The sequence below is a fragment of the Petromyzon marinus genome, chromosome 68 (assembly GCF_048934315.1).
Source record: "Petromyzon marinus isolate PM22_M1 ecotype Great Lakes invasive population chromosome 68, UKy_Petmar_22M1.pri1.0, whole genome shotgun sequence".
Classification (NCBI taxonomy): domain Eukaryota; kingdom Metazoa; phylum Chordata; class Hyperoartia; order Petromyzontiformes; family Petromyzontidae; genus Petromyzon; species Petromyzon marinus.
The window spans coordinates 4,193,491-4,210,039 of record NC_133734.1 but is presented as its reverse complement, the minus strand read 5'-3'; the positions used below and the strand labels follow the sequence as shown (position 1 = coordinate 4,210,039).

Sequence of the window (16,549 nt, the reverse complement as noted above, 5' to 3'; positions counted from 1 at the left end):
GGGTATTCAATAAGATTAACGATACATCTGGAAAAAAACATAAGGGTGAGAAAAACTATCCCCGTGGGGGCCTAAGTAGAAGTGGGACTGACTCGAGAACAGAACGAATCTAGGTTAAGAGGAGACGTCAACGCAGCAGCCAGGTGAAGCATAGCGAGCACATGGAAGATTCGCGAACCTCCCCGACCTCTCCCATACTCAATGTCCTGTATGCATTTGGGCCCTGTAATCTCAGTGCAGGAGTGTCCGAGCTATAGGCTCTAGAGACGAGGAAGAATGACACAGCACGTAGATCGGGTGGGGGTCCATTCCTAAAACCTTAGAAAAGATCTTAAATACCTGAACCCAGAATGGTAATGACCTCGCCAACCACCACCACCACCCTACCTCCACTTGCCTATCTCCACCTTCTGCTCTGATGAGTACGCTGTGCATGGTACCATCGATGGCCCCCACCTGGGGAGCGGTAGTGTTGCAGTTTAGCGCCACGCTGTGCTGACGAGCCTGGCGACCCGAGTTCGATCCCCGCTCACGGCCACCGAGACAACCGAAGTAACGATTATCATGAACCGATCCTGCTGGGCCTCCCCTATGTCGACTAGTCCTCAAATGAGTAGCTGGCACGGTGGGTAAAAATCATCACCACTCAGGGAGACAAAGGCGGCCGGGCGTGGTGCTGGCCAAACACCCCCTCGTGTGCCACCTTCATAGACACCGCCAACTAACACCACTTACCCCAAGAGTCTGTTACAGGCTATAGGGGGATCATTGTCTTTGCCCCCTGAGTAATGCCATTAACATGTCAGCGATGTTGCAATGCAACTTATCGAGGGAGGACGTGGGTGATACCGCAAATGTTGGTTTTAAAAAAAAGAACCGTGATGCGATGCCAAAGGACCGCCAACTCTAGAGGCGCGATGAGGACGATGAGGACGATGAGGACGTCGGCATTGTTAACATCACCAGCATCATCAACGCCATCACCACCGCCACCACCACTATCAGCTTCATTCATTCACCAATAGCCAACATCACCGTCCATCCCCACGTCCATCGCCATCACGAACCGCTACAGTGATCGCAATGACTGCCAAGTGTGGCTCGAAAATCAGGACACATAGGGGTTGCTGTTGTTGTTGTTATAGATGGTGGCCCAAAATTCAGGACACATAGCCACCCTCGTGATGATGAGAAAGAGGGAGAGAGACGCTGACTCTAAATATAAAGCAGCAGCAAGCATCGTCAGGGTCCGGGATCGAACCCACGTCCTCCTGAGTACCAGGCGCCTGACTCTTTAACTGCACCGGTGGGCATCTGACGTTTGTTATTGCGAACTGCGCTTTATCCACAACACCCAATATTATACTTAATTTCTTCATCATAACGCAATTTTAGTTTCCTGTAAAGCGGTGTTCTTGAGCAATGCAACAACAACCACTTCCGCACAAAATGTGGTGCCAATTCGTTACGAAATCAGCACTCACTGGTTTTTGTGTAGGAGAGTGAACCCACTGCAACATTGACAATTCGAGTGCCGTGACGTTTCGCCAGTAATTGCGACTAGCGTCATACAAGTTACGAATTGGCACGTTTTGGTCACGTGACAAACCCCTTATTGATTAGCCGTGTCTTCAGTTTTTTAGTTTCAGTTTCATTTATTTGGTATAGCCCTGTGAGCCATTCGGCTCTTGAATCGGGTGCAACCGCAACAAACAAAAAACAAAAACATGAACAAGACAACATCTTAAAGTGACTACTACACGCAAACAGAAAAATCCAGGAAAAAACTGCAAAGTCTTCCAGAAAAAGCACCGTACACCAACGCTGTGTGCAAAAATCCCAGTGGGATGCAACAACAACAACAACCACAAGACAACTTAGATTAAAGCAATCAGTCGAACTCCGTACTATAACAAACAAACATGGCCAAACCAAAAACTTTTCGAAAAATAAAGCCATAAGTCATTCATCAGTGATCGCCTGGTGGTGGCGGGTTTAATGGCACCACATTCATATTTATGCGATCTATGTGCATAAAAACCTCCACAATGGATAACAGCAAACAGCTTCTTCGGGCAACTTTGCCGGGAATTTTTGTTTTATTTTACTCTGCTGCACGGCAAATAAACAGGTTGAGCTGGCTGAAGTAGTCACTAATTGTACGCATTTTGTGTTAAGTGACAACCCATTTACTAATTGACTGCGTCAGGTGGTTAGCAGTAGTGGCGCACATTCGTATTCACGCAATCGAACCCATAAAGCAAAAAAAAAACCCGCCGTGATAGAAAATTTTGGTTGCGAAAGTCCGTGAATTTTTTTTCTTTTTTCGTTAAACGGCCGCTCAGGATTGAGCAACAAAACGTAGCCAGGACACTTTTTTTTTCTTCTTCCATTTGCGTCGACAAAACCCCAGTGAACTCTCGCGGACCACCTCCCACTAATCACCCACCCCACCCCACGTACCAACAGCGCGATTGCATTCACGAGGGGGGGAGGGGGGCGTTCTCATTCGCCCCACAGCAGCGAAGCGAACCTCTGGCAGCGTCTTGCGGTGGCTCATGACGATTGGCCACCCGGGTGAGGCGCAGTTGGCAGGATGAGGAGTGGGCGCGCAACGCCCACAAAGCGGCTCTCATTGTTACGTCACGCGGTGCTCGTTCATTGTTACGCCACGCGGCGCGCAGGTGCTCACTCTGCCATATAAAAGGAGGGAGCGTCTGGCACAGGGACCATTCGGCTCTTCGCGGAATCGACTGCTTTCACGTGAGCGGTGAGTTGGGCGGGGGTGGGATGGCGGCTGGGATCCTTACGCTGGAAGGGGATTTCTGTAGGAGTTCAGATTTTTGCCCCCCCCCCCACCCCCAATTGAGACCAAGCCCTACGCATTCGCGAATATTTTTTGCTACATTCATTGGGGGGGGGGGGTTGGATGCGGGGGGGGGGGGTGAGTTTCTTTAGCCCACGATAGATTTTGTCCCAGAGCTCGCCGCTCCGATCAATCCTCGCGATTTATCCCCAGCCGTCGCCTCTGGCTCGGCGACCGGGTTCCAGTGATAATTTGTTACCGTGGTCGTCGAGAATACAACTTGTTTTGTGATTGCGTTCACGATGCGGTCGGTTGTTATGCAACGCGAGATCGTGCAGCAGCTCTCCTTGTATTGCCACTGCTGGATGATGGCCTCCTGTAGCCGTGTGGGTCGTTGGGGGTGGGTGGCAGGGACTGGGTCAGTGGTTCTTCTTCTTAACCTGGGGTGCTGGAGGTGCCCTTTCTTGGGGGGGGGAGGGGGTGAGGAGACATGGCCAGGTAAGTAATCGAAAATGAAAATTAGGCACGGGCGCGTAAGTACAACTACTTAATCAAACCCGATGGGTTTATTAACATTATAAAACATTTTCTTGGTTCTTTCAGTAAAGTCACGTAGAAAGGGAAATAATAAAATTATTTAAAAATAGCATTATTATTTAATTTGTATTATTTTATTATTTCCTTTCTACGTCACTTTACCGAAAGAACCAAGAATATGAATCCCTGCAGACACGAAAGCTTTAAATCGAAATTATAAAAAAAAAATGTTTAAGCGATTAAGAACCAATGGGGCGGTGAAGGTTAGGACCCACTGGACTGGACCGCGCTTTACACGGCCGGTTCACGAGGCCTCTTTTTTTTCCCCAGGCGTGGGCAGCAAGGAAGCAAAAATTGTAAAACTTCTCTTCTGCTACTCCACCGCCACCACCTTGGACGCCTGCAGTCCCCACGACCGCGACCGTGAATTGTTGAGCGGTGGCTACACTCGGTGCATGTGTAGACGAGTGCGTGCGCGTTGTGCCGTAATTATTTTTCTCCGCTAACAAAAAATTGGCGCAATCTCAAGGTGGCTTACGCCTTTTGTAAGAATGTTGGCACGAGGTTTGGCTACTTGTCCATGCTTGGCAATAAAGATGTGAAAACCGCCGCTGTCAACGATGAGCGAGGCATTTGGCAATAGACGTCTGTCGCATTCAATTTGGCGTCTCTCGAATGGTGCCTGGATGAATTGACATCACGTTTGGCTGGACCTTCAGATAAACACAAACTCTGGGCACTTTTGAACTACTTCGAGGTACCAAAATAAAGACAAGAGAATGTTCCACTTCAGTTAAAACATTTTTTTCCTGCTGCGGTTTTCACAGCCGATGATGATGATGATGATTGCTTGTGTTGCAATCGAAACGTCGTGATTTAAATTTAGTTTTTTAATTCACCCACGTGACTTTACCGAAAGAACCAAAGAGTTATAATGTCACGCTACAACTACAGTCGACGTTGAACGGCGGCGATGCGTTCAAATGATAAGATGGCAGCCGCAAGAGACGAAGCTTTAAAACGCGCGTGGCACGCTCTCCCCACTGCTTCTGTCTCGCTCTCAGCTCGACATCATGGCGTTCCCGACCACGCTGCACATCATTGGCGGCCAAGGTGGAAACAAGTTCTCGTTCGACGGGCTGACGAATGCGGCGACGCTGCAGAAGCTCTCCGTGAGCGTTGGGGGCTGGCAGGTGAGGGGCGTGGAGGTGTGGCTGACGGACGGGCGCAGGGAGACATTCGGCGCCATGGACTCCTCCGCTCAGGAGTTCGAATTCGAGTCGGGCGAGTTCATCAAGAGCCTCTCGCTGTGGGGCAACGGGGCCGGCACTCGCCTGGGCGCCATCAAGTTCAGAACGAGCCGCAGTCGCGAGTTCTTTGCCAAGATGACGGACTGGGGGCTCAAGACCGAGTACAAGATCGACGTGGGCTCTGGCATCTGCTTGGGCGTTCAGGGCCGAGCGGGGTCCGACATTGACTCCATGGGCTTCCTCTTCATCAATGCCATAAAGTCGTCGGTGATCCAGGACATGAAGTACCCGACCATGCACCAGGTCCTGCCCAACGTGCAGATGGAGGAGATTAAAGAAATGGAGTACAAGAACGACACCAGCGTCGTGCAGTCGTACACCTTCGAGAGCTCCAAGAAGATCACCAAAACGTCATCGTGGTCCACCACCAACAAGATCGAGTCCACCTTCAGCCTGTCGGTGAAGGCCGGCATCCCCGAGGTCATGGAGGTGGAGACCGGATTCAGCTTCACCGTGGGCAGTGAGAGCACACACGCGGTGGAGGAGTCCGAGGAGAAGACGGAAACGCTCACGTTCCCCGTCGCTGTTCCGCCCCACAAGACCGTCACCGTGGTCGCCAACATCGGTCGCGCCGACATCGACCTTCCGTACACGGCCATGCTGCGCATCAGCTGCGTGAACGGCGCATCCCTTGACGCTCCCCTGAGCGGCGTCTACAAGGGGCTCGCCTACACCAAGATGACCGCCGTTGCTACCGAGAGCTAGAGCGGCGTTTCGCAGCGCCCTTTTTATTTGTTTTGGTGACGTTGATGAAGTGTTCTAAAGGAACGCTTTTTTTTGGCTGTGTAAAATTCACCAATAAAAAAAGAGGCCTACATTGAAACGTTTGCTTTTCCGAGTCCCTCAGTTATTTCCCGGTCGATGCGTGTGGTGCAGGAAGACATTTCCCCATTGAGGCACTGAAAGTTACGAAAGCACCAAGTGTTTGCGCATACAGGTGTCAAGGCAAACTTGGCACTTTCAGAATCGATTTTCCACTTGTGGAAAGTCTGATCAAAGCGTCTTGTTGAACCCTGGCTAATGAAATGCATTCATTCATCATCCATTTGGGTTGATGTTGGATTTCTCCAGCGAAATAATAGCTTACACCACCACAACCACCACTAACACCACCAACAACACCACCACCAACACCACTACCACCACCAACACCACTACCAACACCACCACCACCCCGCTCCATGCCCATCAATGGAGTCGAGCTGACGAGTGCTCTGCTCCACTCAGCCCCCTGCCCCAAACCACCACAGGGTAGTGGGAGGGGGTGCGGGGTGCTAGGGAAGGGTGCGTGAGGTGGGGGGGTTGTCTGGGGGAGGGGGCTTGGGGGTTATCACGCGAGAGGAGGGACCCCTAGGGAGTGGGGAAGATGGGGGTGTTGGGGGTCACGTGGGGTTCATTGTTTTACTGCCGGCACTGCTCCAGAGTTGCGGACCGAGTCACGAATCGCGACCGATTCCCAGACGCCGTTTGGGTACTGGCCGGGCCTGGAGCGGTGTTGGTGCGCGCCACGCGAGGGCGCTGCCGCTCCACCGCAGGGACTCGCGGGGCGCGCTGACTAAGGGGCCACCCATTCAATACGTACACAAAAATCGTCCCCCGAGCGTCGGGTGGACAATCCTGGTGCAGTTTGGATAATTAATGAGCTTCAAGATACTCTTCGAGCCATGGGTAATGTTTTACATTTTTGTTCAAGTAACGAGACATGACTGGACACGAAGGGACTTTTATTCGTCTGCGTGCCAACATCGCCCTCACTGAAGTGGGCGTCGGTGCACATCGCAGCCGCACGGGAACGGTGCCGGGGCCACAGAGCAACAGGAAAGGAACAAAAGAATCCCGTCACGACCTCAGCGAAGATTTGCAACTGCGCACAATGAATAGCATAAGAACATTAAGTAGCAAATAAAGTGAATAATAGGTAGGAAAATGTATTAATAAAATGTATTATAAAATTTATTAGTAATGACATTTATAAAAATACACGTCAATAAAAATAATAAGTTACATAAATTTACTAATTTAAATAACATAATGAAAAACATTTGATTTAATAACTTAAATAAAGTTAATTATATAAGAATATTTCGATTTAAGCTTTCGTGATTGCAAGGATTCATCTTCTTGGTTCTTTCGGTAAAGTCACGTAGAATGAGAATAAAATAATAAATTGATAAAATAAAATAACACAATAAAATTCTCACGACGTTTCGGCCACAACACAAGTAGCCTTCTTCAGGTGAAGGAACAGAACTGTCGGGACGCTGTCGAAAATATTTATAACATATTTAATATTTTAAATAAAATGAATCGTGTATGAATAATATATTAATAATAAAACAAACAAACAGCTAATAAAATTAATAATAAATGCGCCGGTTCCTCCCCTTGTTAAATGGTGGATGTTAGGGGCAGGCGAGTGTGAGTAGCTGCGTCTTGTACAGAGCACGGATGAACTTATTCACTCGCACGAACGCCACCCACCCATTGTACATCACGTTAAGCACGGGGGAAATCACTGCTGTTGAGAATATATTTTATTTTTAAACCAAACAAACCACGCGTGACAGAACCCTCCGCGTGTAGGCACACGAGCTGCAACATCAAAGTGAAGGAGTGTGCGCACGTCAATGAGAATGGACGTTAAGGGTCGTGAGTGGCAACGCTGCCGAGCTGCTCACAGCCCAGCTGCTCGCGTGGAGGAGGAGGAGGCGAGGCGAGATTCGGGGCGAGGCTTTCGCTTGGGAGCGAGAGGCCGCTTGGAAGACGAAACAAAAACATCTCCTGACTGCCGTGGGTGCCCATGGGGGGCGAGTGGGGCGCTGATCACGCGGCGGGGATTCCCCCTCGGCGTGTCCCTGGCGCCTGTGGACGACTCCGTGTGGGTGGAGCGGTGGCCACAGCCGTGAGCGCTGCGCTGGGCTACGAACCCAGCGACCCGAGTTCGATTCCCGCTCGCGGCCAAACACCGGCGACGATCATCTGAACCGGTCCTGGGCCTTCCCTGGGTCGACTCAACCTCAAATGAGTATCTGGTGCGTTGAGTAAACACAACCACTGGGGAGACAAAGGCGGTCGGGCTTGGAGCTATCGTCACCACCACCATCTCGTACAACTCCCTGCGTTAATAGTTGCACGCTAACAGTGCTGGTCACACAAGTCTATGCAGGCTCTTCGTCGATCTCTGTGCGTGTATTTCATTTTTTTAGATGCCTTTGAATTGTTAAATTACTTTATTTGGTGCACTGAATTGTGCTCATTGCTGTGTTTTTACTTTCTGCGCTGTCTAATTGCGTTCGAGATATATATATATAATTATATAATTACTAGCCTATAGCCTGTTCAAGGACGGGTGTTTTGCAGTTTATCTGAAATATTCTATCGAAAATAATGACCCGCTCATGATTATTAATGATGGGGTGGGGTCCACATGAGTTACGTCATCAGCTCATAATTATTGATGAGGGGGGGCTCCATGTGCAGTGACGTCATCAGCTCATGATTTTTTAATGAGGGGGGTGGGGGGGGTGGCCCATGTGGAGTGACGTCACCCGCTCATGATTATTAATGAGGGGGGCCTCATGTGGAGTGACGTCACGCGCGGGACGCACACACATTCCTGTCTTATGATATCAGTAAATATTTATAGCCCCATCACCTGTCAATACTTCAGGTGCGGCTTCCTGTGTCGGGCTGCGCGCTGAGCGATGTTCCCCTCTCGAGCGTCCGCAAGGCGCTGCCGCAGGCATCTTCAGGGGCGCGCCACTCGCAGCTCGAGCGGTGAAGCCGCCCTCGGACGACACGCGGCTGAGAGGAGACGGACAATGGACGCGTTAACACGCACACAGATTCGTCCGTGATGAGTCTGTGAAACAACAAAACAATTAACAAGAAGCACGAATGAACAACGCGGGCGGTGGAGTTGTGCGAGCGATGGACGATGTCAGACCTGGCCAGGCGTTGATCTCAGCTGGGGCGATTGGCAGTGCAATGCGCGAACCGCTGCACCACCGCTCCACCCCGCAGGTTGCAAATTTACATCCAGTAAACGGGATTAGGAAGAGTGTCTAACGTTACGTTTGTAAATACGTCGACACGAAGGTGTTCAACTAATGCTACAATGCCGTTTAAGTTTTGCATAATACAACATCGTGTTGTTCCTTTTGCAAGAGATATTTGCACTCGATCATAGTGAATAATGCTGTTGTGTTCAACTGAAGGTGTTGAACGTGTACACGTGCCTAAGCTGGTTAACACACAACGTCTAATAATTCGTGCCGTAATCAAAAGCAACACGCATTTTGAGTATCACACCACAGCCCTTTAACTTCAAAATGTGAAGGTTTTTCACTCAAAGTTGTGTCACGCACCGCCAAATGAGAACCCCTCCGACCGGTTCGGCTTCACGTTCCTACGCTCAGCGTGGAAACAAATCTCAGCCGTGAGCAGTCACTGCAGCCTGCAACCCTTTGGTTGTCAGTCGTTAACAATGTGATAATGTTAATACACACAAAGTGTTTGGTGAAACAAAGACGTTGTACTTACTTGACGGTCACTTAATTTGTGAACCGCTGGTGTAGTGTATAGTGGAGTGTATAGTGCACTGTATAGTGTGGTGTATAGTGTACTGTATAGCAGGGAAGCGTATAATGGAGTTTATAGTGGAGTGTATAGTGTAGTGCATAGTGGAGTGTATAGTGGATTGTATAGTGTAGTGTATAGTGGAGTGTATAGTGGATTGTATAGTGAAGTGTATAGTGGAGTTACAATGGATGTGTAGTGTAGTGTATAGTGGAATGCATATTGTACTGTATAGTAGTGTATACTGTAGTGTATAGTGTGTGGTATACAGTGTTAATAATTACATTGGTTTGCTGAAACAAAGTAGTTGTATTAACGTGCCCGTGCTTAATTTGTCTTTTAAAATATTTATTTTCTAAATAAATCTGCCCATGTCTCGCACCCCCCGAATGTGCATCTTGTACCCACAGGGGGTGCGTGATGCACCCACAGGGGGTGAGTGATGTACCCCAGGAGGTTCGTGATGCACCCACAGGTTAAGAACCAATGACCTATGTCCTCGATAACGGTCACTCTGGGTCTAATATCTCTATGTTTCACTCTCGGTCTAATATCTCTATGGGTCTCTATGTGTCACTCTGGGTCTAATATCTCTATGGGTCTCTATGTGTCACTCTGGGTCTAATATCTCTGGGTCTCTATCTGTCACTCTGGGTCTAATATCTCTATGGGTCTATATGTGTCACTCTGGGTCTAATATCTCTATGGGTCTCTATGTGTCACTCTGGGTCTAATGTCTCTATGGGTTTCTATGTGTCACTCTGGGTCTAATATCTATATGTGTCTCTATGTATCACTGGGTCTAATATCTCTATGGGTCTCTATGTGTCACTCTGGGTCTAATATCTCTATGGGTCTCTATGTGTCACTCTGGGTCTAATATCTCTATGTGTCTCTATGTGTCACTCTGGGTCTACTATCTCTATGTGTCTATATGTGTCACACTGGGTCTACTATCTCTATGTGTCTCTATGTGTCACTCTTGGTCTATTATCTCTATGTGTCTCAATGTGTCACTTTTGGTCTAATATCTCTATGGGTCTCTATGTGTCACTCTGGGTCTAATATCTCTATGTGTATCTATGTGTCACTCTGGGTCTACTATCTCTATGTGTCTCTATGTGTCACTCTGGGTCTATTATCTCTATGTGTCTCTATGTGTCACTCTTGGTCTAATATCTCTATGTGTCTCTATGTGTCACTCTGGGTCTAATATCTCTATGGGTCTCTATGTGTCACTCTGGGTCTAATATCTCTATGTGTCTCTATGTGTCACTCTGGGTCTAATATCTCTATGTGTCTCTATGTGTCACTCTGGGTCTAATATCTCTATGTGTCTCTATGTGTTACTCTGGGTCTAATATCTCTATGGGTCTCTATGTGTCACTCTGGGTCTAATATCTCTGTGTCTCTATGTGTCACTCTGGGTCTAATATCTCTACGTGTCTTTATGTGTCACTCTGGGTCTAATATCTCTATGTTTCTCTATGTGTCACTCTGGGTCTAACATCTCTATGGGTCTCTATGTGTCACTCTGGGTCTAATATCTCTATGAGTCTCTATGTATCTAAATGGGTCTCTATCAATATCATTTGTGGTGTCCAGGTCGTTTCTGAAAACAAGAGATACATAGCTCAGTGTTGCCTCACATGGTAAAATAAACATAGTTGTTACTTACAGTTTGTGCGTTGGGCACGGCTGGGTAGCTCTGTGCGATGTTTAAAGCTGTTGTTTAAAGGGGCAACTTTCACTCCTCCATCACGTGACACAACACCACTCCAGTCGTCTTACGCGTACTGAAGTTTAACGCTGCAGGCGTGGTCCAGATGTATTGTGACCCTATCCTCCCCCCTCTCCCCCATTTAATTATCTAAAATTTAATATATATTTAAAGGAAGGTTAATTTAAAACAAATTAATATGCAAAGGAAAGCAAATGTTAGGGGTCAATTAATTTTTTTTGGGGGGGGGTCACCAGACATCTGGACCAATCCTTTACAAGGCACGCAATGCTGTTGACAGCAGTGGTTCTCAACCTTTGTTGGCCACTGCTGTGCCCCCCTTTATTGATTTTTGTTCAAACCGAGTACCGCCCTTGCCTGACCCAACATGGTTCTGAGAAATAAATGCGTGAAGAATGAACGTCAATATTTGAACCAACTGTACATTTTGTGATGTGTCTTAACTCGCCAGTAACTGCAAGCGAATACAATCAATCCCCGTATTAGTTTTGTTATTGGCAACTTGTCTGGAATAACAATTGCTGAGTGGTCCACCTGGGAGGAAGGTTTTGGGGAGTTCTTTTGGAACGACAGAAGAAGAAACAAAGACAACAAATAAATATATAAATTATACAGTGTTGTTTGTCTTTAAAAACGCAGAAGTTTCGTCACGCGAGTGTCAAAATGAAACTCAAAACAAGAAGCTGAAATATTTTCTCTTGCTATTTATTTAGAATATATATTTTTCCTGCTGTAAAAGTCGCTTTGTACATTATAGGGAGACTACTTACTACTCATCGTGTGCAAATTACAATAACTACAACAATAATTTACACTTAGAGAGTTGCGAGTTGCATCCGGAGGGTCCCGCCACCAATGCACCCCGCGTATGGAAAGCAGAAAATAGACAGAGCCTGCAGGGTAGACGGGCAGGGCTTGGCAGGGGGGGGGGGGGGTAAAGGGCGATTTAGCCACTCAGTCACTCACTCTCCCACCTACTCACCCACCTCCACTCACTCACTCACCCACTCACCCACTCGCTCACCCGCCCACCCGTTCACCACACCAACAGAGCCTTGACCTCGGAGTCCTTCGAAGGAGGCGACCCGTAGTCCTCAGGGGTCTCGTGGTTAATGAGCGGAGATCGGTCCCTGTAGACATTGGTTCTCAATCTGGCGTGAACGCTTCCCCTGGGGTTGCGAGATGCCCTTTCTGGGGGCTGTGAGACGTGACCAGACTTTGTTAGAAGGTAAATCATCGATACACAAATTAAGCACGGGCACGTAAGTACAACTCCTTTGTGTATCAAACCCCCAGGTATTTATTAACATTATTAAATATTTTTGCAATTGAGAACCAAAGGGGTGCAAGGCTGCAGTCAACGTTAAGAGCCACTGCTGTTAATGTTGCAGGGGCCATCCCATTGCGTGCCTTGTACAGGTGTGGTCCAGATGTCTGGTGACCCCTGTTAAATATTTTGTGATTTTAGAAAAAATATTTAAAAATATTGATAAAAACAGTTACAAAAAAATACGTTAAATATGTTAACGTATGCAATTAATTGTGATTAACTAAAAATGTGTGCTAAGTGTAATTAAGAATGTGTGAGCGCAGATGTTCTTAATTGCCCCTGGTGTGGTGTGTGTCTGTATCCTTGTTTATTGTGAAACGGCCTTCACCTCTCTTTAGGTCGACTCAGCCTTAATGTGAATTCCTGCTGCAGCAGCAATCACAGCCACTGGGAAGACAAAGGCGGTTGGACAGGCTCTGGTTATACCCCTGGAATCCAAATTATTCTGGTCGTGGAGAATTGACGTAATTCGTATTACGCGTTTTTTTTTAGAACGCGCTAAATCCAGACATTTGGAAAGAGAAAACTTTTACGTAAAAAATAGGCAATATCACTCTTAATATACACTTTTGAAAAAGGCAATTATACAACACAGACGGTACACAGATACCTTTTTATAGAGATATACAGACTAGAGAGACACAGACTAGAGACACACAGATTAGAGACACAGATTAATGTACGGGAGTATACAGACGGGACATAGACGGCTTTATACAAGCGGTGAGTGAGAAAGAGAGAGACGGACCGTAGGCCCGTGAGTGAGTGTGTGAGTATGTAAGTGAGTGTGTGTGTGAGTGTGTGAGTGAGTGTGTGAGTGAATGAGTGTGTGAGTGTGTGAGTGAGTGTGTGAGTGAGTGAGTGTGTAAGTGTTGTCCGGCAAAACAACCCCCTACCTCCTCGCGGTGCCGGACGGGCAACTCTGTCGTGGACAGTGCTGTGGGGGGAGATCCAATTTTGATTGGCTCCTCCCCTCATAGCATATGTGTCCACCACAGGGGCTAAACGGGGGTTCTGGACGGGTGCGAGGGGCTGGTAACCCCTCCACCTTCAATTAATTACCACGAAACCACGAAGTAAACTGAAATATGTAACTAATAAGCTTGTGCCGGAGGCCCCGGGGGGCCAGGCGTCTATGACGTCTCCTGGCCAAACCACAATTGGCGGAGCCAGGAGATTGAATACCTACCCTCGGGGCTACTCCAGAAACAACGAAAAGCCACTACGGGTGGCCACGTGGAATGTTCGAACGCTCACTGCAGAGGAGAGGCTGCCACTCCTCTGTCGGGAGCTGGACCGGTACCGCCTGGATCTATGCGGCATTCAGGAGGTCCGGTGGACCGGCTCTGGCTCCTGCCACCATGAGGAGTGGACAGTCCTCTACTCGGGGCAGCAGACTGCCAAACAACAGGGTGTGGGTCTTCTTTTGAACAAAAGAATGAAGGGGGCGTGGGAGCGTGGCGGTGAGGTGTGGGAAGCTGTAAGCCCCAGGCTACTTTGGGCTCGCCTTCCCATCAACCGGAGGCGAGGAATGGTGGTCGTGCTTACTTATGCCCCCACCGAAGATGAACATCCGTGGAGGGATGCAGGCAAAGCCGATGAGTCAGATGCCTTCTATGACCTCCTGTCACAGGTGCTGGCTAAAGTGGCCCCTCGGGATAGAGTCATCATGTTGGGTGACTTCAATGCCCGAGTTGGTCATGATACTGGCACCTGGTCTGGAGTGATTGGAGGGCATGGGCCAGATCAGCTCAATAACAACGGTAGGAGGCTGCTAGATTTTTGTGCAGCCCATGTTCCGGCATCGGCGCATCCACACAACATCATGGATGCATGCCGGGTCCAAGCAAGAACATCTGCTGGACTACATAGTGACGGACCAGCGAATGCGAGCCCATGTCCTTGACACCAGGACCCAGGACCTACCGTGGAGCTGATCTGCCCTCTGACCATCGACTAGTCATCTGTAAGATGCGCCTGCCATTCTTCCACTCCGGTGGTGGGTGTACACCCAGGACCCCATTCCAACATAAAGTGGCCTGGTCTCAGTTATCTGATGAAAGTTGCAAGCGAGAATTTCATCATCGCTTGCGGCTGGGATTGGCATCGTCCCCGACTCCTCCTGATGTCGAGGGTAAATGGGCGAGGTTTAGGACTGTGACTCATGCAGCTGCAATGGCTGCTTTGGGTACGCGGTCTAGACCTCCCCAGAGACCCTGGCTGACAGAGGAGGTGTTCAGGATGGTTGAGAAAAAGCGACAGGCCCACTGTCATCGGCTACAGAATCCCACGTCAGAGAATGAGGAGGCTTATCACAGCCTTCGCTCGGAGGTTCGGAGAGCCGTGAGGCGTTGCAAGGATGGGTGGTGGTCGCGGGTTGCTGAGGAGATGGAGTCTGCCTCAGTGGCCCGTGATCACAAATCTCTATTTAACTCCATCAAAAAAGTAACCTGCAGCGCCACACCTATTACCATCATTAGGGGAATAAACGGTGATCCAATCTCCGACCCCCAGGAACAGGTTCGCAGATTTGCTGAGCATTTCTGTGAGGTCCTGGGGGAGGGAAAATCCCTCAGGCAGGAAAACATCGTGGCACAAAGTGAGGATGACCCTGCTGAGGCTGCGGTGCCTCAAATATTGGAAGAAGTCACCCCCTGTAAGTGGCTGGCTGAGATGCCATCTGCTGAGGAAGTATTGAAGGCGATCCGGAGTCTGAGACCAGGAAAGGCAGCGGGCAGAGATGATCTCCCAAGCGAAATGCTGAGGGAGGGTGGCGTTTGTGCACAGACTGCCCTATATGACATCATAACAACAGTCTGGACCAATAGACGGGTTCCGCAGGATTGGAAGGATGCCCTGGTGGTCCCCCTTTTTAAGAAGGGGGACCGCACAGACTGTAACAACTACAGGGGCATCTCACTCCTCAGTGTGCCGGGAAAGATCCTGGCAAGGATTATTCAGCATCGCCTTGCCAGGCACGCTGAGGAGAGGCTTGCGGAGCCCCAATGTGGTTTCAGGAAAGGGCGGTCCTGCACAGATGCCATATTTTCTGTCCGTCTGCTACAGCAGAGGTGTAGGGAATTCCAACAAGACCTACATCTCTGCTTTATTGACCTGGTCAAGGCCTATGATACCATCAGTAGGCCTGGGCTCTGGGTCGTTCTTCGTGCTTTTGGAGTACCTGACCCTCTGCTCACGATCATTAAGGACCTTCATGATGGTGAGCGGGCCCGGGTAAAACTACGTGGCCGGGAGTCAGAGCCATTCCCTGTACACGTTGGGTTGCGACAGGGATGTCCTCTGGCTCCCACATTATTTAACATCTATTTTGACCACGTAGTTCGTGAAGCCTTCAATAGCTGTACCGGGGGAATCTCCATATGGTACAGATATAATGGGTGGCTAATCGATGCCCAGGTGCGGTCAAGGGATGGCTCCCTATTGCTCAACCACGTTATGTATGCTGATGATTTGGTAATAGCTGCTCAGTCAGAGGAGGAGTTAGAGACGCTGCTGCTGAGACTGGAGCGTGCCACTAAGAGGTGGGGCCTTACTATCAGCCCCACCAAAACTAAGCACCTGCCTGGGTATTTTGTACCATCGGACACTCCACCCCCACAACTCCCAATCGGTGATGGGGCAGTTGTGGAGAGAGTGGAGAGTTTCCCATACCTGGGCAGTGTGCTTATGACCGGCTACAGTTTACCAGCAGAGGTTTCACTCCGAATCGGTCGAGCGGCAATATCTTTTCATCGGTTGCGTAACGCTGTGTGGAAGCTACCTGGTCTGTCGCTCCGCACTAAGCTTCAGGTCTTCTCGGCTACGGTCATTCCCTCCCTTCTCTACGCTTGCGAAACGTGGACCCCCCTAATGGAACATCTTCGCCGGTTAGAAACATTTAGGCTGGCTTGCCTACGATCCATCCTGGGTTTAACCAGACTGGATTGTGTGAGGAGCTCACAAATCCTTGAAAGATCTGGGCAGGGTCCCATCGGTGAGCTCCTCCGGCAGGCAAGGCTGCGATGGCTGGGTCATGTAGCCCGCATGCCCAGCCACCGCATGCCGAAACAGCTTTTGTTTGGCCGGATTGAGGGGGCTGAGCGGGCGCGGCACGGGCTAGAGAAGAGATGGAGTGATGTGGTACAGGAGGACGTGGAGCTGAGTGGACTTGCCGATGACTGGTACCAGCGGTGTCAAGATCGGCCTCTGGGGAGGAGGCTCGTGAAGGATGCTACTGGGCAGTTGGA

At 49.2% G+C, this 16,549-nt stretch overlaps 1 protein-coding gene and 1 long non-coding RNA gene across 2 annotated transcripts; both read left to right on the top strand.

Moving 5' to 3' along the window:
* The first annotated feature begins 2,492 nt into the window (after nucleotides 1-2,492).
* LOC116956957 (aerolysin-like protein) lies at nucleotides 2,493-5,476 on the top strand. The gene is made up of 2 exons (XM_032978845.2): nucleotides 2,493-2,770; nucleotides 4,408-5,476. Exon 2 carries the CDS (start codon nucleotides 4,417-4,419, stop codon nucleotides 5,356-5,358), a length of 942 nt encoding a protein of 313 aa, XP_032834736.1. The 5' UTR covers nucleotides 2,493-2,770; nucleotides 4,408-4,416; the 3' UTR covers nucleotides 5,359-5,476.
* A 1,419-nt stretch (nucleotides 5,477-6,895) lies between these two features.
* Nucleotides 6,896-11,584, top strand: LOC142906616 (uncharacterized). The gene is made up of 2 exons (XR_012930393.1): nucleotides 6,896-7,685; nucleotides 8,324-11,584. It is a non-coding gene; the product is annotated as an uncharacterized LOC142906616 (long non-coding RNA).
* Nucleotides 11,585-16,549: the final 4,965 nt, after the last annotated feature.